We start from the raw sequence: 25179 nt of genomic DNA, 5'->3' as shown, positions 1-25179 counted from the left end.
AAGGTAAGATTGAGTTCTTACATCCTTCCTATTGCAGGTTATCTCGCTGTGATTTGCAATGGATGCCTCACCGCCACCCGGTGGCCAGTCCCTGCGCAACAGGTGAGCTTTAGCTTTTAACTCTCGCTTGTCTGCCAGCTGGCTTACTGTAGCCTGAGCTTTTCTTTCCTTGTTTTCAGCCCTTTTAGGTCTGACCAACGTCCTGCATCGGGATCAAAGGACAGATCACCTTCAGGCCATCACCATGCATCATCCAAATCCAGGCACCATAGATCCAGGTCTAGGTCTAGACGCCATGATGATTGTCCAAGCCGGTCTTCCCGCCATGCTGACCGCCCCGCACACAAATCTTGCTGGGGTTGTAGGGCTGTAGTCCCTGAGGATAGATCCTTGTGTGATGCCTGCTATTCTCGGGCAATCAAGGAAAAACAAGTCCCAGATCCACCAGTGAAAACCCTGGTCAGGCGGATCGTGCAAGAATCCTTAAGGGATTGGGATCCCAACCGGCTGTCTGGTCATACAACTGATACTCCAGTTCTCCCTCAGAGGGAAGACGTAGAGCCAGGCACTTCCCAGCCGAGTCGCTTCTCGGATTCCTCTGAAAGTGAGGATGACCTAGAAGACCAAAGTTCAGGCTTTGATTTTGCCATGATTTCTCCGCTAGTGAGAGCGGTAAAAGAGGCGTTAAAATGGGAAGAGCCAGCAGATTCCCCAGCAAAACAGAAAAAATACTTTAAACACCTCAAGAAAGAACGGGATCATTTCCCTTTTCTGAGTGAGCTGGGGGAAATCATTACAGACGAATGGCATGGAGTTGAAAGGAAGAATTCCTTATCGTCCAAATTTTCCAGGTTATATCCTTTTAAGACCGACAAAGTGAAGCATCTTGATTCTGCACCTACAATAGACGCAGCCTTGATGAGGCTAGTCAAACACGTTACCCTACCTTTGGAAGATTCCGTCTCATTTAAAGATGGTCTGGATAGACGAATTGATACGGATCTCAAAAAGATCTGTTAGCTGGTATGACCTGCAAGCCAGCCCTAGCCCTAGCAGCCACATCCAAAGCTATGGAGGCTTGGGTAGATAACGTGGAGACCACACTGCAAGGTGTCTCAGAGGAAGCAGCCAGAAGCTCGGCTGTGTATGAACTAAGGTTGGCAACGGCCTTTTTGGGAGAGGCTTCCATTGATATCATTCGCCTGGTGGCGCGGGTCATGCTCTCTTCTGTCACGGCCAAACGTGCTTTATGGTTACGTCCCTGGCTGGCCGATCCTGCTTCCAAACAGGCCTGGTGCAGGATTCCGTTTGAGGGTGCGTCCCTTTTTGGCAACAAACTGGACAGTGCCATTACCCGTGCCACTGGTGGTAAATCAGGTTTCCTCCCTCAGGATCGCCGTTTGCTTGACCGCAGAAGATTCCAGCACAAACCAAGTTCGGATCGATCCAGAGAAGCTCGCTCTTACAGGCCTGGACGTGAGTTCAGAAAGAATTGGAAAAGATCTCAACCTACAGGTCAGAAGTTCAACAAGGGAACACCTTCTAGTGGTCGGGAGACCACAAAGTCTTTTTGATATCAGGCCTGCTCAAGCGTTGCGAGTAGGCGCTCCTCTACGTCAGTTTGCGCACGTTTGGGCAGCCTCGATTACGGACCAGTGGACCGTCAAGACCGTGTCTCATGGTCACGTTTGGTCTTTCGAAGAAACTCCAATTCTGCGGTTCATCCCTACGGCTCTACCTCGCGTGGAAGAAAAGAAGTCAATTCTTCTGTCATACGTAGATTCCCTGATCTCTCAAGGTGCTGTCATCCCAGTTCCGGCCGAAGAAAGGTTTCAAGGCCTTTATTCACCTCTATTCATGGTGCTAAAGAAAAACGGTTCTTGGAGACCGGTCATAGACCTGACTCATCTGAACTCTTTCATAAGGAAAGAGAGGTTCAGGATGGAGACACTCTTCACTATCCGCCAAGTGGTGCAACCAGAAGATTGGATGATCTCCATAGATCTAAAAGATGCCTATTTCCATGTCCCAGTGGCAGCAGAACTACAAAAGTTTCTTCGCTTTGCCGTGGGTCAAGTGCATCTCCAGTTTACCTGTCTCCCTTTCGGGCTTACCACCTCACCTCGAGTCTTTTCAAAGATCTTACTGGCTATTGTAGCTCTGATCAGATCGAAAGGGATCCGACTGTTTCACTACTTAGACGATCTGCTTCTTCTTTCTCAAGACCAAGCACAGATTCTGCAACACAGATCTCAGGTAATCTCCACCCTTCAAGAATTCGGGTGGCTCTTGAATCTGGAGAAAAGCCATCTGGATCCGACAAAATCCTTGATCTTCCTGGGGGCACTCTTCAACACCTCCAGAGGCACCATCTCTCTTCCAGTGGAGAAGATTCCGGTGATCCGCAGCAGAATACAACCGGCAATGTCAACACCTTATCTTCGGGCATCACAGTGTCTGAAAATAATAGGGACCATGGTCTCCACGGCCCCCATGGTCAAGTGGGCACAGTGGAGGATGAGGCCCTTCCAAATCGGTTTCCTCCGCCAATGGAGCTCCGGGAATCCAGACACTCCTGTACGGATAACATCCTCTATGAGGGCGAGTCTGTCTTGGTGGCTACAACGGGAAAATCTCCTGAATTGTCATTCAATCGTTCCCGTTCCTTGGATCGTTGTGACATCGGATGCCAGCCAGACGGGCTGGGGTGCGCACTGCCTGTCAGAGGTGGCCCAGGGCAGGTGGGACTTTCCCACCCTCGGGTTGGTCTCAAATGTCCTGGAGCTTCGGGCAGCTTTTCGTGCCATCATGGCTTTCCGTCACTTGGTGAAAGGGTCCTCGGTCCTCCTACGGCTAGACAATACGACGGCGGTCGCATATATCAAGAGGCAAGGGGGCACCCGCAGTTCCTCCCTTCTGGAAGAAGTGAAACCGATCATGGCATGGGCCCAACGGAATCTTTCCAATCTATCAGCTGCTTATCTTCCAGGAGTCCAGAACGTTCAGGCAGATTTTCTGTCAAGAACCAATCTAGACAACAACGAATGGTCTCTTCATCCAGAAACCTTCAAGTGGGTCATCTCTCTGGGGATTCTTCTGGAGGTAGACCTGTTTGCCTCTCCAAACAATGCCAAACTGACGAAATTCTACTCGAGATGGCGTTACCCCCAAGCCTACGGGGTAGATGCTCTGACGGACCACTGGAAGTTCCACAAAGCATATGCTTTTCCCCCGGTCCCAGTGATATTCAAGTTCCTGCAGAGACTCAGGAGAGAGAGGGTAGAAGTCATAGCAATTCTTCCGTTTTGGCCAAGGAGGCCCTGGTTTCCTCTGCTGCTCCAACTGAGCTTTCGGGATCCTGTTCCCCTGCCATTCAGGCCGGACCTTCTATCTCAGGGTCCAGTGCTGCATCCATGTCCAGCGCAGTTACATCTCATGGCATGGTCCTTGAGAGGGAAAGACTAAAAGCTCTTGGCTGTCCAAGTGCGGCAATGTCCACAATGATGAGTGCCAGGAGACCGGGCACCAACAAAGTCTACGAGAGGATCTGGTCTAAGTTTGAGGATTACATGTCTAATGAGTCCGATTCCATCACTAATCCTAAGATCCATCACATTCTGGGGTTCCTCCAGACAGGCTTAGACCTATCTCTGGCTGTTGGCTCTCTCAGAGTACAGATCTCAGCAATCTCTGCCTTCACGGGGACCACATGGGCAAAACATCCTCTGGTCCGGCAGTTTTTCAGAGGTGCGTCAAGAATGAGACCTCCCAGGAAACCCAGGTTCCCCAAATGGGACCTTCCACTAGTCCTTGAGTTTCTCTCAGCAACAGTTTAGGAAAATGGAGATTCCTTCTTCCTTAAGAATCTGTCTATGAAGACGGCCTTTTTAGTAGCCATCACATCGGCTAAACGTGTCTCTGAAATTAGTGACCTGGGTTGCAAAGAACCTTTTCTGACATTTTTTCCTGATCGGGTCGTCCTGGTCCCTATGCTAGGGTCCAATCCGAAGGTAAATTCAGTTTTTCATGTCAACCAAGAGATTGTTTTACCTACATTCAAGTCTCAAGATGACCAGAGTACCCATCCGTTGGATGTGGGCGAAGTCCTTCAAACATACTTGAAGTTCACAGCTTCCTTTCGCAAGTCAGACTATCTATTTGTTCTCTTTTATGGAAAGAACAGAGGCAAGAGGGCTTCTTCCAGAACAATTTCTAGCTGGATAGTTCAGACCATCCAGTGGGCATATAGAGCCAAGGGACTGGCTCCTCCGGAAGTGGTGACGGCTCATTCCACCAGAGGGATTTCTACGTCTTGGGCGGCTTCCCTTCATGTTGCACCAGATGTCATTTGCAGAGCGGCCTCATGGTCCTCAATTAACACTTTCATGTCACATTATTGTGTTGAACCTGCTTCTTTATCCTCAGTTGATTTTGGTTTAAAAATTTTGTCTGTTGACGGTGCAAATTAAACCTATTTCTGTTTGACCAGCAGTTGCCCACCCGGGTGTGTATGGCTAGTTATTTCCCATACGTGTGCTGCCATGGAGTCTGTCAGGAAAACGGAAAATTTATATCAATACTTACCGTAATTTTCCTTTCCTGATAGAACTCCATGGCAGCAGGAGTTCCCTCCCATCTGCTGGAGTAGTCTATATATGGAACACGGCTCCTGGCTTGGAGCAAAAATTTATGGGAGTGGGGTCCTATAGGGTAGGAGAGGAGGCGGAGCCTACCCATACGTGTGCTGCCATGGAGTTCTATCAGGAAAGGAAAATTACGGTAAGTATTGATATAAATTTTCCGTTTTCTCTATCGCTCATTGACAGACGTAGTCCTCGGTGATACAGCACCTTCGGGACGTCCCAGAGCAGTATCACAAATGAGGGGTGGGAAAATGGAAATCAAATCCCAATCTAGAAGGCCCAACCGGTGCCAACTAGAAGTTTACAATGCTCATCCTTAATGATGAGACTCAACAAAAAAGAAATTTTTCAAACAGAAAAAAACTCTCGAGGTAGACCACCGGTCTCCTCAAATTGCGGCCTGCAAAACCTTGCGGCCAAATGAGGCATCCGCCGATGCCGTCACATCAATTTTATAGAATTTTGTAAAGGTATGTACCGACGACCAGGTGGCCGCCTTACATACCTGGACCACTGACGCCTGATGGCGAAAGGCCCAGGAAGTACTGAGCGCTCGAGTGGAGTGCGCCCTAACAGGGAACGGAGGACTCTGACCCTTAACCACTTAAGCCCCGGAGGATTTGGCTGCTAAAGGACCAGGGGTTTTTTTGCGATTTTTTACTGCGTGACTTTAACGGACAATTGCGCGGTCGTGCGACGCTGTACCTAAACGAATTTGACGTCCTTTTTTTCCCACAAACAGAGCTTTCTTTTGGTGGTATTTGATCACCTGTGCGATTTTTTGATCACGCGCTATAAACAAAAAAAGAGCGTAAATTTTGCAAAAATAACAATATTTTTCACATTTTTTTATATGAAATTCCCCAAAAAAAAAAGTAAAAATCAAAATTTTTTAACATTTTTCGGCCAATTTGTTTTATGCTACCTATGTTTGGTAAAAAAAAAATCGCAAAAAGCGTATTTTGATTGGTTTGCGCAAAAGTTATCGCGTTTACTAACAAAGAGAAAGATTTTTGTCATTTTTGGTGTTTTTTTTTAACGCGTAATGGCGGCGATCTGCGATTTTTTTTTCGGTACTGCGACATTGCGGCGGACAGATCGGACCCTTGACTGACATTTTTGACACTTTTGGGGTTACCAGTGACATTACTGCAGTAATCAGTGCTATACATATGCACTGTTACTGCAAAAATGACACTGGCAGGGAAGGGGTTAACTTTATTGGACAGGGAGGGGTTAAGTGTGTCCTAGGGGCGTGCTTTCTACTGTGTAGGGACATTCCTATTGGTGTAAAAGCAAAGATCAACCGTTCTACATAGTAGAACGGTCAGATCTTCACTTTTACACAGGGAGAACTGACAGGCAGCTTGTTTACACAAGCTGCTCTGTCTTTCTCCCTTCACAGGAGCGATCGCAGTGTGACTGGCGGACATCGAGTCCGCCGGTCACACGCACTGACTTGCCTGTGAACGAGCCGCGGCGGGCGCGCGCCTCGGCGGGCGCGCGCCCGCCCGCGATAGGCTCGCAAGTCAGTGACAGGCGAGTGACGTACCGATACGTCACTCTGCCTGGCCGGGGCTGACCGCCGCAGTATATAGTCGTGCGGCGGTCGGCAACCGGTTAATAGAATAAGCCTGTACCACCGTCTGTCTAATCCATTTGGCAATGGTCGCGGCAGATGCAGGCAAACCCTTTCTGGGGCCATCCGTGATCACAAAAAGTGAATCCGTCTTACGGAATGATTCCGTAGCTTTCAGGTATACTCTGATTGCCCGAACCACATCCAAGGAATGCAACGCATGTTCCCGATGATGCTTGGGCTGAGGACACAAGGAAGGTAGTACAATATCTTCATTTAGATGAAAATCTGAAACCACCTTAGGAAGAAAGGATGGCTTAGGATGAAGTACTACCTTATCCCTATGAATCACTAGGTATGGGGACTGGCATGATAATGCAGCCAGTTCTGACACCCTGCGAGCAGAAGTGATAGCCACCAAGAAGGCCACCTTCTGGGATAAAGTAAACAAGGGAATCTCCCTGATGTTTTCAAAGGGAGGTTACTGTAGAACCGACAAAACTAAAGATCCCAGGGCGGTAAGGGCACGCGGACTGGTGGAGCCAGGTGCCGCACCCCCTGGATGAAATTCCGCACCAAGGACTTGGTAGCTAAAGGTTTCTGAAAGAAGATTGCTAATGCTGAAACTTGTTGCAAAAAAGCCAATATTCGAGTCACCGAATAGGTACGTGGAGGAAATCCTAAAAATTCGCACCACGCAATATAAGTCTTCCATGTGTGATAATAGACCTTGCTGGAAGTCGCTTTCCTTGCTTTAATAAGGGTAGGAATGACTGAAGCTGACAAACCTCTGTCCTTCAGTACTTGGGTCTCAATGGCCAGGCCATTAAAACCAGCGACTGTAAAGCACGATGGTAAATTGGTCCTTGAGACCACAGACACTCCCTGAGACGAAGTTCCCACGGAACGTCTGCGACTAGCCTGTCCAAGTCGGCCAGGCCGGCTTGACGAGGCCAGCCTAGAATTTCTAGGACCACTGGTGCTGACTGGATCTGAACCAGGCGTCCCTAGAGCTATCTGGCCCCGACCATCCGAGAAAGTCTGGTCGTTTTCTGTTCCCACACATTTATCAGATACCTGATTGCTATCAGGAAGGGTGATCTTTTCTGGTTGAACCTCAGGGACCGAAGTCACCCGGCTAGAGGCTTCTTGGCCTGTCTGGTCAACCAGATCCGATTCCTGTGGGGAATTGAGACTAATCTTAGGAAAAGGTAAAGGAAAAGATCTATTCAGGGAACGGTGACTACAGCTCCCTGTAGTCCTTAAATGTTGGAAGGGAAGAATCGCACCGGTAGTAGTAGTTGATGCTCGATCGAATGTCCTGAATACCGGTGAAAACGTCCCCCCACCCTCAAACCGGGTGGGGGCGCACCTTCAGGCTGTGTACTCCTTTGCTTCGGGTTTGGCTGAGTTGGTCCTCTGTTTGTCCGACCAGCCTTTCTTGAACCCTCCTGGAGGAGTCTTGCCTTTCCCGCTTGTTCCAGCCGGGCGTGCGAACCCTTTATGGGCGGTAAAGAAAGGTCCTCGCTTGTTGCGAGGTCCCTTAGCTTTAGCAGCCTGTGGCAAAAAAGTGCTCTTGCCCCCAGTGGCATCCTTAATGATTTCATCTAGGGTGGCCCCAAATAGACGATTCCCCTGAAAGGGGAGATTCGTCAAGGTCTTTTTGGAACCTAGGTCAGCTGACCAGCATTTTAACCACAGCACACGTCTGAGGATTACCGCTGACATAGAAGCATGCCCTAATAGGGGAGTAGTGTCCAAGGCTGCGTCACAGATAAACTGTAGCCCTTGTATAATCTGTTCCATCAAATCAGATGTTTCCTGGGGAATATCTTTTCCCCTAAGGTCTTGGCGTACCAATCTCGCCCATTCCGTAAGTGTCTGGGAAACTAGACCAATAACAATTACTGGTCTAAAAGCTGACCCTATCAGAGGGAAGATGGTGCGGGACTCTGCTTCCATCTTTCGATCCACCGGATCCTTAAAGGACGAAGTGTCCTCCACTGGGATAACCGTGGCTTTATTCAGCCTGGAAATAGGTGGATCCACCACTGGTGGTACCGTCCATTTCTTAATGATGGATTCCTCAAACGGATAGCGTCTAGCAATACGCTTGGAAATAGTAAAGGTACATTTAGAATGCTCCCATTCTCCTTTAATCTTATTACCAAAACACTTGGGTACAGGAAAAACCTTCACCGTTTTGATGGGCTCCAAAAGGAATCTCTGTATCAGTTGCTTCTGCCGGTAAAACCTCAAGTTTTAAGGTTTCCTGCACTGCCACAACTAGTGCGTCCACCAATGCTTCTTCCTGAATTATAGCGGGAGAAGAAACGTCCTCCTCACTGTCTGAGGGAGCTTTACCTGAGGTAACAGCCCTTGCAGAGGGACCTGCAACTGCAGTGACCATCTCTGAATCTGAGTCAGAGGTGTCAGATAATATAGGGGTAGGCGGGGGTCGCTTCCTTGACCCTCGTCCCTGACAGGCCGCCTCCACCCGAGCCACCATAGACTCCAAAATTGCTGTAAATGCCTCTACACTCTGTGCACCGGCGGGTCCCGTGGCCCCCTCGAGGGAAACAGGTGGGGGAATTTGTGTGGCAGGGTCCATGATTATTCCAGTAACTTCCCGGATAATATAATTCAAAAATAAAAAACTTTTTTTTTTTTTTTTTTTCCACAGACCCCCAGCGCCACAAAAGCCCCTTAGTGTTACCTGCTAGGGATCCCTATCGATCGAGAGAGAGAGAGAGAGATAGACCCCCAGGCTCACCACTTGATGCTCAGAGTTTAACTGCAACAGGTTACAGCGCTGTCTTGACAAACAGGAAGTCTTTTGGCTGGCTGCCCAGGAAGAAAGGAGGCGGCTCCGCCCCTCTGCACGCCTTCCGGCGCCTCCCCTAGCTCCACGAGGTGTTTGGATCACCTCAAACATGGCCGTCCCCATGCTGGAGACACGAGGCTACGCCAAAATGGCGGCTCGTGCAATCCAGCAAAAAAAATGGCGGCGGCCTGTACCGAATAGCGGTGTGCTGCAGGGCACACAACACTATCTCTGCATGGGGATTTTTGGCGTGGTTGGCGGTACCGGCCCTGGCGGACCTCATGGCCTTCGGAAGGCCTGCTATAGCTGGAGATTTGACTAGGAAAGCAGTCTACATGTCCGTGGCTTCTGACTGGTAGGTACCTTATTCTTATCACAGTAAGATTCCCAGACTGCCACTGATTACAATCTTTTAAACATGTATACAATTAGATTGTTAGCTCCCAAACCAAGCCTCCTGGCTTTTTGCACATAAAATCACACTCAAAGTAGGGGGATCTGTGCCCTGTTATAGGATAGAGGGGGACTCTATCTTACCATACAGAGAGGGGCCCGCGTTCACCACAAGACCCGTCAGGGGGAAAAGGGGGAACATACTACTCACCATACCGGAACCAGGCGGGCACCAACTCCTGACAGTACCCCTCTCCACCGGGGCGGGAGGGCTGTCGACCAATACGGACGCCGTGACTCATGGTCTTTGGCGTTTCAGCGAGACGTTTAACTCGCGGGGTCAGTCCCTTAATGGGACTTTGTCGCGGCCGACCCAGCGCGGAGCTATGGCCTGCACGCGCTCGTAGGCTGAACTGGGGTGACCACCGGATCTCAACATCCAGCCCGTCGCCCAGTTCAGCTTTCTTGCTTGAAGATCTCACAGGAACACTGGAGAAAAAAGCTGTCTAAAAAATCTTTTTAAGAAAAAAATCTTGCCAGGACCGAAGATCCCAGCAAGGTATCTAGGTCCTTACTCCTAACTAGACAGAAAATAACTGATTTGCTGAGGCAGAGAGAGAGAGGATATACCCTCTGGGACTGCCCCTAGGGTGTGGCCAGAGCATTTTAATTTCCTGTCTAGTCCTGCTCCTGTGGAGGCAACATAACCCGAAGGTGCTGTATCACCGAGGACTACGTCTGTCAATGAGCGATAGAGAAAATAAGATTAAAAAAAAGTTAAAGCGCCCCCATCACTTCGTGTTCACGTGCATAAGCGAACGCATACATAAGTCACACACACATAACAATGTTTGCATCACATACAAAGTATCGGCGCGACTGTTTTAGTGTTAGACCTCCTCTGTAACTCTAAACAGGTAATCTGTAAAACATGTTTTAAAGCGTCAAGTATGGAGATTTTTAAGTATCGTAGTTTCTCGCCATTCCACAAGCGCGCGCAATCTTAAAACGTGACATGTTGGGTCTCTATTTACTCGGCATAACATCTTTCATATTCAAAAAAAATAATTGGGGTATATAATGTGTTATACAGTGCCTTGCGAAAGTATTCGGCCCCCTTGAACTTTGCGACCTTTTGCCACATTTCAGGCTTTAAACATAAAGACATAAAACTAATTTTTTGTGAAGAATCAACAACAAGTGGCACACAATCATGGAGTGGAACGAAATTTATTGGATATTTCAAACTTTGTTAACAAATAAAAAAAACTGAAAAATTGGGCGTGCAAAATTATTCAGCCCCTTTACTTTCAGTGCAGCAAACTCTCTCCAGAAGTTCAGTGAGGATCTCTGAATGATCCAATGTTGACCTAAATGACTAATGCTGATAAATAGAATCCACCTGTGTAATCAAGTCTCCATATAAATGCACCTGCACTGTGATAGTCTCAGAGGTCCGTTTAAAGCGCAGAGAGCATCATGAAGAACAAGGAACACACCAGGCAGGTCCGAGATACTGTTGTGGAGAAATTTAAAGCCAGATTTGGATACAAAAAGATTTCCCAAGCTTTAAACATCCCAAGGAGCACTGTGCAAGCGATAATATTGAAATGGAAGGAGTATCAGACCACTGCAAATCTAAGAAGACCTGGCCGTCCCTCTAAACTTTCAGCTCATACAAGGAGAAGATTGATCAGAGATGCAGCCAAGAGGCCCATGATCACTCTGGATGAACTGCAGAGATCTACAGCTGAGGTGGGAGACTCTGTCCATAGGACAACAATCAGTCGTATACTGCACAAATCTGGCCTTTATAGAAGAGTGGCAAGAAGAAAGCCATTTCTTAAAAGATATCCATAAAAAGTGTTGTTTAAAGTTTGCCACAAGCCACCTGGGAGACACACCAAACATGTGGAAGAAGGTGCTCTGGTCAGATGAAACCAAAATCGAACTTTTTGGCAACAATGCAAAACTTTATGTTTGGCGTAAAAGCAACACAGCTCATCACCCTGAACACACCATCCCCACTGTCAAACATGGTGGTGGCAGCATCATGGTTTGGGCCCGCTTTTCTTCAGCAGGGACAGGGAAGATGGTTAAAATTGATGGGAAGATTTGGATGGAGATTTGTCTTCCAACAAGACAATGATCCAAAACATAAAGCAAAATCTAGAATGGAATGGTTCACAAATAAACATACCCAGGTGTTAGAATGGCCAAGTCAAAGTCCAGACCTGAATCCAATCGAGAATCTGTGGAAAGAACTGAAAACTGCTGTTCACAAACGCTCTCTATCCAACCTCACTGACAGAGGCGGGCTGGCCCGGGGGGCAAGGTGGCAATTTCCCCCCGGGCCGGTCTAATCCCCCTCAGAAAAGTCCGCTCAGTTTGGGGTCAGTCCCGCCGTCCGTCGGTACGGTATGCCGCTAGTCAGTGAGTCACAGTCACAGACACGCTGTCACTTCCTGCCCTGGCCCTGCCCTGGAGACCTGGTTGCTAGATCACCGGCCGCTTAGCGTCTAGCAACCAGTGACGTAGCGGTCTCCAGAGCAGAGAGGAGACCCATCATGCAAAGCGCCGTCGGCCGTCCTCCGCGCCGATCACTGGCCCCAGCCGCCCGGCCCCTCCCACCTTCGGCTCCTCCCTCCATCCCATCAACGTGGGGCCGATGCAGAAGAGGTGGCTGGCCTGGCCTAGGAAAATGCAAGTCTGCAACGGGCAACAGCGGGTCAGCGGCAATCCAGATTGATTCTAGTGAAGTTACCTGCTGCGGTGCGGTGTCTGTGAGGTGGTCGGGACTCGGAGAAGAGCAGCGGCAGCCAGTGAGTGACAAAAAAAAAAAAAGTGACATGTGGACATTTTTTCCCTGTACTTTCCCCCTGGCACTGTATACAGCCTGTATATTGATGTATTATACAGGTATGAGACAAGTATTTAGAGCCAGGAGCAGCTATACATCAATATACAGGCTGTATACAGTCCAGTTAAAGAGGTTGTAAACCCTTTTTTTTTTTTATTTCTTTTTGACCCTGCAAGAGAGACATAATGAGCTAGAATGCATCGCATACTAGCTCATTATGAAATACTTACCTTAGAATGAGCCCCCGCCGTGCCGCCCGCTTAGCTGGATGACGGGCGACATGTCCAGTCGCCTGTCTTCCAGGATCGCGGCATCCGGCCATCTGATTGGCCGGAGCCGCGGTGACGTCACCGGACTCTGAAGAAATGGCACTAGCGGCCGGTCCTTCAGAGCGCATGCGCCAGTAACGTCACTGGCTGCATGTAAGGTAAATATCTCCTAAACGGTGCATTTTTAGGAGATATTTACACTACCTATAGGTAAGCCTTAATAAAGGCTTACCTATAGGTAAAAGTGTCAGAGGAGGGTTTACTTCCTCTTTAAAGAGATATTTACCTGACATGCAGCCAGTGACGTCACTGGCGCATGCGCTCTGAAGGAACGGCCGCTGGTGCCGTTCCTTCAGAGTCCAGTGCCGTGACCGTCGGCTCCCGCGGCTCTGGCCAATCAGATGGCCGGATGCCGCAATCCCGGAAGACGGGTGACTGGACATGTCGCCCGTCATACAGGTAAGCGGGCGGCATGGCGGGGGCTCGTTCTAAGGTAAGTATTTCATAATGAGCTAGTATGCGATGCATACTAGCTCATTATGGGTTTCTCTTTCAGGTTGCAGCAAAAAAAAAAAAAAATAGTTTCATGGGTTTACAACCTCTTTAAAGGTATTGGGTCCCTGAGGTCCCCTAGGGCTCCCCCTTGTGTCATGGGAGCATAAGCTGGCCGCAAAGGAGGAGGTCACATGTGTAGATCTCAGCCAGGGTTCATGCTGGGACTTGCAGTCCTTTGCTTTTGGGGATGTAATCCCCCCAAAAGTGAAGGACTACAGGTCCCAGCATAAGCCCCTCAGAGCTCAGCATGTGTCACCCACCCCCGATCCCCCAACTAGTGCAGGACTACAGGACCCATTCATCCAGCTTAACCACTTCCAGACGGCCCACCGCATATATAGTGTGGCAGGGCGGCCTGGCTGTGCAAAATCACATACCGATGCGTGATTTTGTGCACGGGTTCTAGGGGACGCGACACAGCGGGAGCCAATCAGCAGGTCACCTGCGATCATGCAGGAGAATGACAGAACGGCGGTCTGCCTTTGTAAACAAGGCAGACGGCTGTTCTGTCACAGGAAGATGGAGATCTGTGTTTCAGCTGAGTTGAAACACAGATCTTTTTATTTTCTCTAGTACATCCATCCCCCACACAGTAAGAAAGCATTCCCTAGGAGCAAACTTAACCCCTTGATCACCCCTAGTGTTAACCCCTTTCCTGCCATTGTCATTTATACAGTAGCAGTGTATTTTTTAGCACTGATCACTGTATTAGTGTCACTGGTCCCCAAAAAGTGTCACTTTGTGTCAGATTTGTCCGTCGCGATGTCGCAGTCCCACTAAAAAGCTGGGCATGGATGGTGAGTTGATTCGGTAGTTCAACGGGCCACTTGACCTGACTTGCCCCCCAGGCTTAAGGCTGCCAGCCCTCCCCTGCTCACTGAGCTTGAGCTGTTTTGCAAGGAGGAATGGGCAAAAATTTCAGTCTCTCAATGTGCAAAACTGATAGAGACATACCCCAAGCGACTTACAGCTGTAATCGCAGCAAAAGGTGGCGCTACAAAGTATTAACTTAAGGGGGCTGAATAATTTTGCACGCCCAATTTTTCAGTTTTTTATTTGTTAAAAAAGTTTGAAATATCCAATAAATTTCGTTCCACTTCATGATTGTGTCCCACTTGTTGTTGATTCTTCACAAAAAAATTACAGTTTTATATCTTTATGTTTGAAGCCTGAAATGTGGCAAAAGGTCGCAAAGTTCAAGGGGGCCGAATACTTTCGCAAGGCACTGTGTATATGTATATTATATATATATATATATATATATATATATATATATATATATATATATATATATATATATATATATATATATATATTTATTTTTTTTTTTTTTTTTATTATTATTATTCATTAACCACCTCCTGCCTGCCATATAAGCAAATGACAGCAGGCGGGGGTGCTCTCTTGTTCTAGGACGAGATAACATGTCGTCGCACACTTGCGCACCCTTGGGGACATGCAGCACGTGATCAGCGGTGTCCCCAGGACTCAGCACATCCCCGATCTCAGTAAAGAACCAATGACGTGGATCTTTACTCATGTGATCATCTGTGTCCTCACTGACAGAGTGTGAGATCAGCAGCATTTCCTCTCAGGGGAGACCTGCACAGATAATCAAGGCACTGATCATCAGTGCCCTGATTATCTGCGCAGCCCCAACAGTGCCCATTAGTGAAGCCAGTCAGTGCCCAGCAATGATGCCAATCAGTGGCCAACAGTGTGACCCATCAGGGCTGCCTATCAGTGCCACCTCATCAGTGCACATAAGTGAAGGAGAAAAATTACGTATTTACAAAATTCTCTAACAGGAACTTTTTTTTCCAAGATTTTCAGTCTTTTTCAATTTGAGCAAAAAATTAAAAAAAACTGTGGTGATTAAATACTACAAAAAGAATGATCTATACGTCTCAAATAAATGTCAAAAATTGTATTTGGGTAGGAAGGGGGTAAAAGTGGCCAGTATTGAAGCGTTAAAAGTGTATTTTTTTGTAAAAAAATTGAGTTTGAAAAACTGCGCAAATACCGTTTGACATAAAAAATTGCCTAGGGTCTCTGCTAAATATATTATATATATATGTCACACATACACACTGCTCAAACAAAAATTGGGATTTTTGACTTACTGTAAAATCCATTTCTCCGATGTTCATTGAGGGACACAGCTTCTGATATTCATACCATTGGGTAATACTGCCCCATACAGGAGTAGGACAATAGGCAGAATAGAATTCTGGTTACACCAATGGACAGTCCCAGGGGTATACTCCCTCTCTCTGATATAGCCACTCAGTTTTGTTACAAGCAGTGTCAGGAGAATTATAACTCCACAGAGGGGTGGGTTCTGTGTCCGTCAATGAATATCAGAGAAATGGATTTTACGGTAAGTCAAAAATCCTATTTTCTCTTTTGTTCATTGAGGGACACAGCTCCTGATATTCATAACCATTGGGACGTCCCAAAGCAGTATTAAACATGAGGGGTGGGAACAAAAAAAATTCCCAAGGCTAAACATTAGCCAACCAGGCAACAGGAGCTCAACCAAACAAATGGAGCCCACCTGATAAAACAACATACCCTCATAGAGGATTAAGTCCTCTTAACCACTTGCCGACCGCTGCAAGTACATATACCCGCCCCCGCTCGTTCACTGCCATCACCGCGCAAGTGACCGGCGGCTCCGATGTCCGAAAAGTTAGCCCCTTCCCTGCCATTTTTACAGTAACAGTGCATATGTATAGCACTGATTACTGTAGTAATGTCACTGGTACCCCTAAAAGTGTCAAAAATGTCAGTCAAGGGTCCGATCTGTCCACCGCAATGTCGCAGACCCGCAAAAAAAAAAAAAAAATCACAAATCGCCGCCATTACTAGTTTAAAAAAAAAAAAACAATAAAAATGACATAAATCTTTCCCGTAGTTAGTAAATGCAATAACTTTTGCGCAAACCAATCAAAATACGCTTATTGTGATTTTTTTCACCAAAAGTATGTAGCAGAAAACTAATTGGCCTAAAATGTTAAAACATTTAGATTTTTACATTTTTTTGGGGGGAATTTCATATAAAAAAAATGTGAAAAATATTGTTATTTTTTCAAAATTGTCGCTCTTTTTTTGTTTATAGCGCAAAAAGTAAAAATCGCACAGGTGATCAAATACCACCAAAAGGAAAGCTCTGTTTGTAGGAAAGAAAGGACGTCAATTTAATTTGGGTACAGCATCGCACAACCGCGAAATTGTCCGTTAAAGACACGCAGTGCCGAATCGCAAAATAGGCCCTGGTCTTTGAGCAGCCAAATCCTCCGGGGCTTAAGTGGTTAAACAGCAGCCTACAAAACCTTGCGGGCAAAGAAGCATCTGCAGATGCCAACATATCCACTTTATAAAACGTTATAAAAGTGTGCACCGACGACCAGGTGGCCGCCTTGCAAACCTGCATCACCAACGCCTGATGACGGAAAGCCCAGAAGATACTAAGCTCCTTAGGAGAGTGTGCCTTGGCAGGGAAAGGAGGAACCTGACCCCTGATGGAATAGGCCTGAACCACCGTCTGTCTGATCCATCTGGAAATGGTCTCAGAGGAAGCGGACAACCCTTTTGGAGGACAATCCGTGAGCACAAATAAAGAGTCTAACTAACTGAAAGACTTCCTAGCTGCCAGGTACACCTTAATTGCCCTGACCACATCCAAGGCATGCAAGGCAATTTCCTTTGGATGTTTAGGCCTGGGACACAGAGAAGGCTTAACACAATGTCTTAATTTAAATGAAAAGCAGAGAAAACCTTTGGAAGGAACGACAGATAGGTGAAGAACCACCTCATCCCTATGAATCACCAGGTAAGGTGAACGACAGGATAACGCCGCCAGTTCAAACACCCTGAGCGCAGAGGTGATAGCCACTAAAAAGGCCACCTTCTGGGACAGCATAAGCAGGGGAATCGCCTCAATATTTTCAAAAGGAGGCTTCTGTAGAGCTGAAAACACCAAATTAAGATCCCAAGGCGGCAAAGGAGCCCGCACTGGAGGAACCAAATGTCGGACGCCCTGAAGAAAGGTACACACCAGGGAGTGTGTGGCCAAAGGTTGTTGGAAGAAGACCGCCAAATTCGATGCCTGGCCCTTGATGGCACTCAAGTCCAATTTCTGTTCAACCCCCCACTGAAGGAAGGATAAGATCCAAGCCACTGAGAAGAAGCGAGGATGAACGCCAAGAGACTCACGCCATGCAATGTACGTCTTCCACGTACGATGGTAGATCTTCCTTAAAGTAGATTTCCTAGCTTTCAACAGTGTAGGAATCACCGACTCCGATAAACCCCTATCCTTCAGCACCTGGCGATCAACAGTCAAGACATCAAAGCAAGCAACTGCAAAGCAGGATGGAAGACTGGTCCTTGGGACAGCAGATCCGTCCTGAGAGGAAGCTGCCAAGGAACGTCGGCGACCATCCGCACCAGATCGGTATACCAAGCCCAGCGAGGCTAGTCCAGAGCCACTAAGATGACTCCCTTCTGCCTCAATCCTGTGTAGAAGTCTGACCCCACGGGGCCACCAGCGCGTCTGTGGCGTCCACCAGAGGATTCCTTGACCAAGCCACAAACCTTTGCACCTTTCTGTTGAGCCGAGACACCAACAGATCCACCTTGGGGGTGCCCCACTGGAGACACAGCTGATGAAGCATCTCCAGATGGAGGGACCACTCCCCTTGGTTCAACGTCTGCCGACCGAGGTAATCAGCCTGCTAATTTTACACCCTGGTAATGTGTATGGTGGAGGGGGCTGGAACGAACCATTCTGCCCACCTTAGAATGCCGGCTACCTCCAGAGCTGCCAGGACACTTCTCGTTCCCCTTGGTGATAGACATACGCCACGGCCATGGCACTGTCCGATTGAATGCGTACTGGACAATCCTGAGGACGATCCGCTCAATGATCCAGACACAGTCTGATCAGAGTTCCAAGACGTTGATCGGTAGTCTGGACTCTTCCAGCGTCTAGATCCCCTGAACAGAATGCTTGCAGAGGACACCTCCCCAGCCAGATAGGCTGGCATCCGTTGTGACCACTGTCCAATACAAGGGGAGGAAGGATTTTCCCAGCAGAAGCGCCGGAGAACGAAGCCACCATATCATGGACTCTTTCGTTCACCGACTCAGCCGGATCGGATTGTCCAGAGACTGCAGAGTCTTGTCCCATTTGGTCAGAATCTCCCTTTACAGGGACCTTTTATGGAACTGTGCAAACGAAACGGCCTCGAAGGTAGACACTAGGGGTGCACCAATCCGACTTTTCTTGTCCTGATACCGATATCCGGCATTGTGTATCTGCCGATACTGATCCGGAACTACACACATACACAATATGCATGCGGCTGCAGTGCAGAGCAAAGCCGCTGCATCATGTGTATCGCTCCTCCATTCACAGGCAGAGTGCATCTGATATCACTCCGCTTGTGAGCCGGACCTATACAGGAAGTAGCGGTTCCCATCCCATACTACTAATACACCAAGTAAGGGACGGCTGAGCCAGGACTAAGCAAAACCAGATCGGCCCGTGGATCGGTTAATTTTACCGATCCCCCGATCCAGCTATTGTGGCGGTATCGGCGCTGATATCCGATCCTAATATCAGATGGGTGCATCCCTAGTAGACATCATCAGGCCCAGCACCTGCATGCAAGTCCAGAGGGACGACCATTTATTGGACAGCAGGAGGCGAATTGCAGCCTGCAATTTCTGGAGTTTGCCCAGAGGAAGGAGCACGCCGAGTCCAAAGTCCGACCCAAATAGTTCAGTTTTGTGGATGGAACTCGGGCAGACTTCTGAATATTCAGAATCCAACCAAACTCCCGCAGAGTTTGTATTGTGATCCCCAGGTTCGCCACCAGAGCAGAGGGAGACTCCGCTCGCAGAAGGATATTGTCCAAGTAGCCCAGTACCACGATCCCCGTTGGCGTAGCAAAGCTAGCACTGGGGGCTAACAATTTTGTGAAAACCTGAGGAGCAGATGAGAGACTAAAGGGTAACACCACAAACTGATAATGCGCCTCTCCCACAGCAAAGCGGAGAAAACGCTAGTGACTGGCACATATTGGAATGTGAAGTAAGCATCCTTGATATCGATAGAGGTGAGGAAATCCCTCTGATGCAGGGATGTCACCACCATTCGAATGGACTCCATTCTGAACTTCTGCACCCGCACAAAGCAGTTTAGCGCCTTGAGGTCCAGGATTGGACGCACTTTGCCTTCCTTCCTGGGAACTGAACAGGTTTGACTAAAACCCCCGAAAGCGTTCCAAGGTCAGAACCGGGACAATCGCCCCTTGAAGGAACAGGTCTTGTACCGCCCCAAACAGGCCCTGTAAGCGGTCTGGGGACAGGTGCAAGTTGGAAGGAAAAATTTTGCAGGGGGACAAGAGCATAACTCGATCTTGTAGCCGGACCAAATTACTTAGTGGACCCACTTGTCTTGCACCCGGGAAGTCCACGGGTCTGGAAACCAGCGACGACGTCCCCCTACCCCTGGTACGGGTGAGGGCGCACCTTTCTGCAGAAGGAGCCTTGTCCACGGGTCTGGAGAAGCCAGATCTTGGCCTGCCAGACCAGGTTTGTTTGGATCCTTCAGAAGAGGCCCTGAAAGGCTTCTAACCCTTGTAAGTGGACCCTGAGGGACGGAAAAACTGAGCTGAGAAGGAAGGTCCACATCTACGACGAGGTTCCTGGTCCTTAGTAGCCTGTGGAAGAAAGGTACACTTCCCTCCTGTAAGACCTTTAATGATGTCATCCAAGGTAGCTCCAAACAGGTGATCTCCTTGAAAAGGAAGATCAGTCAAGGCCTTTTTTGAAATCTGATCCGCAGAGCAGCACTTGAGCCAAAAGACACGCTGAAGGACCACTGTAAAACAGACAGGTGAGCCATCAGGGGAGCCGCATCCAAAGAGGCATCACAGATCAACTCCAGCCCCTGTATCAGCTGTTCCGCCAGCTCGGCGAAGGCAGGGAGGAGCTGTTACCCCCTCCAGGTCACGGCGTAGGGGCTTAGCCCACTCGGACAGAGTTTGCGACACTTGGGCAATGGTGAATACCGGTCTCATTGCCGAACCAGCCAGAGTGTACATAGTACAGGCCACAGTCTCCGCCTTCCGGTCAGCCGGATCCTTGAAGGCCGGGGACTCTTTAACAAGAATCATGGTTGCCTTGTTTAATCTGGAAACCAGAGGGTCCACCACCTGTGGCACAGTCCACTTCTTAAGGGACACCTCATAGGGGTAACGCCTCGTAAAGCGCTTAGGGGCCCCATGGGGGTTGTCCCCACTCTATAGCGACAATTCTGTCAAAATAGGCAGGGAAAGGCAACGCCTTTGCCGCTCTAGATAGCTTGTGAGCGCCAAAAGGCACCTGCGCCTCCGTCGCAGCTTCAGCTGCATCCTCCATCTTCAGGGTTTCAGGCACAGATACAATCAGTGCATCCAGCAGCACCTTTTCTTGCGTGGTCACAGACATGGAGGAATTATCCTCTATCAGAGGATTTCAGGCACCTGGTTGCAGACCCAGCAGGGTGACCCACATCCGTGGCGGCTGAATTAGATTCAGTCAGGATCTGATGAAACAGATGAGGCAGGGGAAGGGGGAGGGCGCTTTTTGCTAGCCCGTCGCACGCAAGCCACCTTCACCTGGGACACAAGGGACTCCAGGACTGCCATTAGTGCATGGATTGATGGTTGGGACCCGGAGGGCCCCGCAGCCTCAGAGAGGGGGATCAGGTGGGATAATGTGCTCCAAAGACTCCATGAGTCACCAGGGGGACCCCACAAAATGTGTAAACACTGCTAAGGGACAACCCCCACCATGCTGGCAGCACCACCTGGTCGCCAGGCACAAAGCACCAAGCGATCCTCAGCAGAGAAGGAGAGGACCCCACCAAACTCACCACCCACAGAAACAGGCACCTGCAGCCACCAGGAGAATCTGCACCACAGGTGCCGCGATCAGGAAGTAAAATGATCCTGGAGTTTGCACCAGGGGATGAGGGGCTCCACCGCCGAAATCGCTACCTACAGCTCTACTGTCATGGCTGCCGTTATTTCCAATGGCAAACAACAAAATGGCTGCCGTGTATAGAAACATACAGGCTACAACAAAATAGCGGCCCCACGAGGCTTACAGGGACCCAGGAGGGGGACTAGGTCTCAAGGACAGATCCAGGCAGGACGGGGGGTCCTGGCAGCAACCCCCACCAGGTACAACACTACCCCCCCCCCCCCGCACGTGCAGTTGATCGTCCAGTCACCGCACCCCCCAGTCCCCTTCGCCAGTTAGCGCCCTGCCCCGATCCCAGGAAAGTGGCCAGACCACCCCAAACAGCCCCAGCATGGAGGGAAGAGGGGGGACAGGATGAGGGACTTGGCAAGGGAAGGGGTGCCTGGGAAAAGGAGGGGAACCCCGGAGTCCGACCGTCCATCCCAAAAACCCTCTAGGGGGAGAGGAGGGGGGCAGCTACTGACCATACCAGGAACCAGACGGGCACCGCTCCAGACAGAACCCCTTACCATCCAGTGGGGCTATGTTGCGGCCAACCCAGCGCAGAGCTGGCCAGACTGGGGTGACCACTGGATCTAGATTATCCAGCCCGTCACCCATCCTGGCAGTTGATTGTACATCTCACAGGAAAAATTTTCTATCTAAAAAAATTTTTGCCAGGACCAAAGATCCCAGCAAGGAACTAAGTCCTTACTCCTGACTAGACAGAAAAAAAACTGAGTGGCTATGGCAGAGAGAGGGAGTATACCCCCCTGGGACTACCCATGGGTATGGCCAGAATTCTGTTCTACCTAGTGTCCTACTCCTGTAGGGGGCAGTATAACCCAATGGTTATGAATATCGGGAGCTGTGTCCGTCAATGAACGAAAGAGAAATTAAAGGAACACTTTGAAAACATGAGTTCTCAATGGGGGAAAAATATCATGCTTGATATCTATACTGGTATGGACTAAGTAATGTGTAAACTGAGGGATGCCACATCATTTGATGGCAATGAAAATTATCAACCTACAGGGGGGGCGGAATTCAAGTGAAAAAATGATGCAGCAGGCTAGTCTATTTTGCTGAAATTTCATTGCAGCAACTCAAAATGGTATTCAGTAGTTTGTATGGCCCCCACGTGCTTGTATGCATGTCTGACAACGTCGGGGCATGCTCCTAGACGATGGAGGGCATCACTGAGCTCCTGAACAGACTGAGGTGTTACCTGGCGGGGTTTGATGGACCAAAACAGAATGTTCCAGAAGAGTTCTTTTGGATTTCGGTAAGGCGAGCATGGGGGCTATTCAATGGTATCAATTCCTTCATCCTCCAGGAACTGGTTGCATACTCTAGCCACATGAGGCTAGGCATTGTCCTGCACCAGGAGGAATCCAGGACCCACTGCACCAACGTAGGGTCTGACAATGAGTATAAGGATTTCATCCCAATACCTAATGGCAGTCAGGGTGCCATTGTCTAGCCTGTAAAGGTGTGTTTGTCCCTCCATGGATATGCCTCCCCACACCATCCCTGACTCACCACCAACCCGGTCATGCTGAGCAATGTTACACGCAGCATAATGTTCTCCACAGCTTCTCCAGACCCTTTTACGTCTGTCACCTGTGCTCAGGGTGAACCTGCTCTCATCTGTGAAAAGCACAGGGCGCCAGTGGCAGACATGCCAAATCTGGTGTTCATTGGAAAATGCAAATTGATCCACGGTGCCGGGCAGTGAGCACAGGGCCCACTAGAGGACATTGGGCCCTCAGGAAAAGTCTGTTCCTGATTTTTTTGGTCAGAGACATTAATACCAGTGGCCTGCTGGAGGTAATTTTGTAGGGCTCTAACAGTGCTTATCCTGTTCCTCATTGCGCAAAGGAGTAGATACCGGTCCTGCTGATGGGTTAAGGTCCTTCTTCGGCCCTGTCCAGCTCTCCTAGAGTAACTGCCTGTCTCCTGGAATCTCCTCTATGCTCTTGAGACTGTGCTGGGAGACACAGCAAACCTTTTGGCAATGGCACGTATTGATGTGCTATCCTGGAGGAGTTTGACTGCCTGTGCAAACTCTATAGGGTCCAGGTATCGCCTCATGCTACCAGTAGTGACACTGACCCTAGCCAAATGCAAAATTTTTGAAAAATAATCAGAAAAGATGAGTAGGGAGAAAAAAATTACTGGTCTCCACCTGCAAAACCATTCCTGTTTTGGAGGTTGTCTCATTGTTGCCCATCTAGTGCACCTGTTAATTTCATTAAGACCAAAACAGCTGAAACTGATTAACTCCCTCTGCTACGTAACTCAGCAGATCAATATCCCAAGAGTTTATTTGACTTGATGCTATACTCTGATTAAAAACTGTTCCTTTATTTTTTTTTTTTTTAAGCAGTGTATATAATGTTTGAGGATTGTAAGTAATTTTCTAGAAAAAAATACGGATTTAAACTTGAAAACAAAAAGTGGCAGAAAAGGCTTGGCCTTCAAGTGGATGAATGACTGGTAAGACAGGAAGCAAAAGAGAGGATGTTGCAAAGCACAGTAAATATAAGTACACACCTAATGCCCTCCTACTGACTGTGAGGTGTTCTGTGTGCTGTGGATCAAGTAAACGGAGTTCACTTTCTGATTTTAGCACAGCTGCAATGCATGCTAGACAGCATTTGCAGCTCGCTGATTGATTTCTTTGCAAGCAGGAGCATTAGAGGGAATTTGCTCCCCGTAGAGAAGATGCTGTATTGCAGAAAAGAGCGCACCACATGTACACACAACACTTCGCCCAGTCACTGATATTGGCAACAAACTAAGGTGAAGATCATAATTAGAGATCAAGAACATACAAATTACAATGTTACAATAATGCAAAAATAAACACTTAAATTTGTATTTCTGAAATAATTATACACATTTCCAGAGAAGTGTGCATAATATATATACCCAATAAAAATAGTATTAATGCTAAAAAGTTCCTGTTTAATTCTTTCAAAACTTACCTCAGACGCTCTTCTTTTTCCAATATTCCAGCTGTAATACTGTTCCACTGAGCTCGCACAAAATAAATTACTGCCATCCTCATCTGTAGAGATAAGCAAACATGTTTTTCATACATTTATCACCTAAATACCAACATGTTACACCACCTTTCCTTTCCAGGCCATATTTTAGGAGGAATGATAATTTCTCAGGCATGCAACACTGGACCCAAATTAATGTGAGTTTTTTTTTTTTTTTTTTTTTTTTTGAGACAAAGCTTTCTTTTGGTGAAGTTTAATAACCAATGAATTTTTTTTAACTATATAAAAGGGAAAAAGACTGAAAATTTAAAAAAAAAAAAAAAAAAAAAAAAAAAAAAGGTTTCCCTTACTTTCTGTTATAAAAAACATAACATAGAAATGGACATTACAAGCACTTCAAAATGACCCCTTTCTAGAAAGTGGCCCCCCCGAGATGATCAAAAAAAAAAACAGTACACTGAAGTGGTTAGGGTACACTTAGCCTTTAGGAGTCACCCACTGAAGCGAAGTATAAGCCTTCCATTATTAGTGGAAGTTCCCTGTAGCAGTCTTTTTCAACCAGGGTGCCCTGGTGTGCCTCCTGGATTCTTCAGGGGTGCCTTGGCAAAATGGCTAAAAATGGCAACAAATTGCCACAGGTTTTTCCTTTTTAGAGTTACAACTCTGGGCGATGTGCTGGTCAAGCGACTGGCACCCTGACAACCTTGTGCACTGTGCGGGTCAAGCCACTGGCACCCTGACAACCCTGGGCTCTGTGCGGGTCAAGCCACTGGCACCCTGGCAACCAGTGACATCACTGGTTGATAAGGAGAATGACGGGTGCTTGCACATAATCCTTATTTACTCCTCCTCATCCTTTCTCCATCAGCACTGGGGTCACATTAGCAAATAAAAGAAGAGAAACTAAGGGACAAGAAAAACCCTTGAATACTAGTCCATACCAGTTTGCAATAGTGGAGGAATAAATCACTTCTAATGTTGGATGGCCCATGTGTATGGATGTTGCTGCGTTATGTAAAACTATTAGTT

General features: G+C 48.1%; 1 protein-coding gene across 4 annotated transcripts in view; it reads right to left on the bottom strand.

Annotated features, from left to right (window-relative positions):
- Nucleotides 1–25179, bottom strand: part of YEATS2 (YEATS domain containing 2) — a 198148-nt gene that overhangs the window by 44429 nt on the left and 128540 nt on the right. For all 4 annotated transcript variants that reach the window (XM_082252197.1, XM_082252199.1, XM_082252196.1 and 1 more), the window contains exon 23: nucleotides 24130–24212. In XM_082252197.1, coding sequence (XP_082108323.1) covers nucleotides 24130–24212 — 83 coding nt within the window. The remainder of the gene's footprint in view (nucleotides 1–24129; nucleotides 24213–25179) is intronic.

Source organism: Pelophylax lessonae (genome assembly GCF_965119305.1).
Source record: "Pelophylax lessonae genome assembly, chromosome: 3".
Taxonomy (NCBI): Eukaryota; Metazoa; Chordata; class Amphibia; order Anura; family Ranidae; genus Pelophylax; species Pelophylax lessonae.
This window is presented reverse-complemented; position numbering and strand designations above follow the sequence as displayed.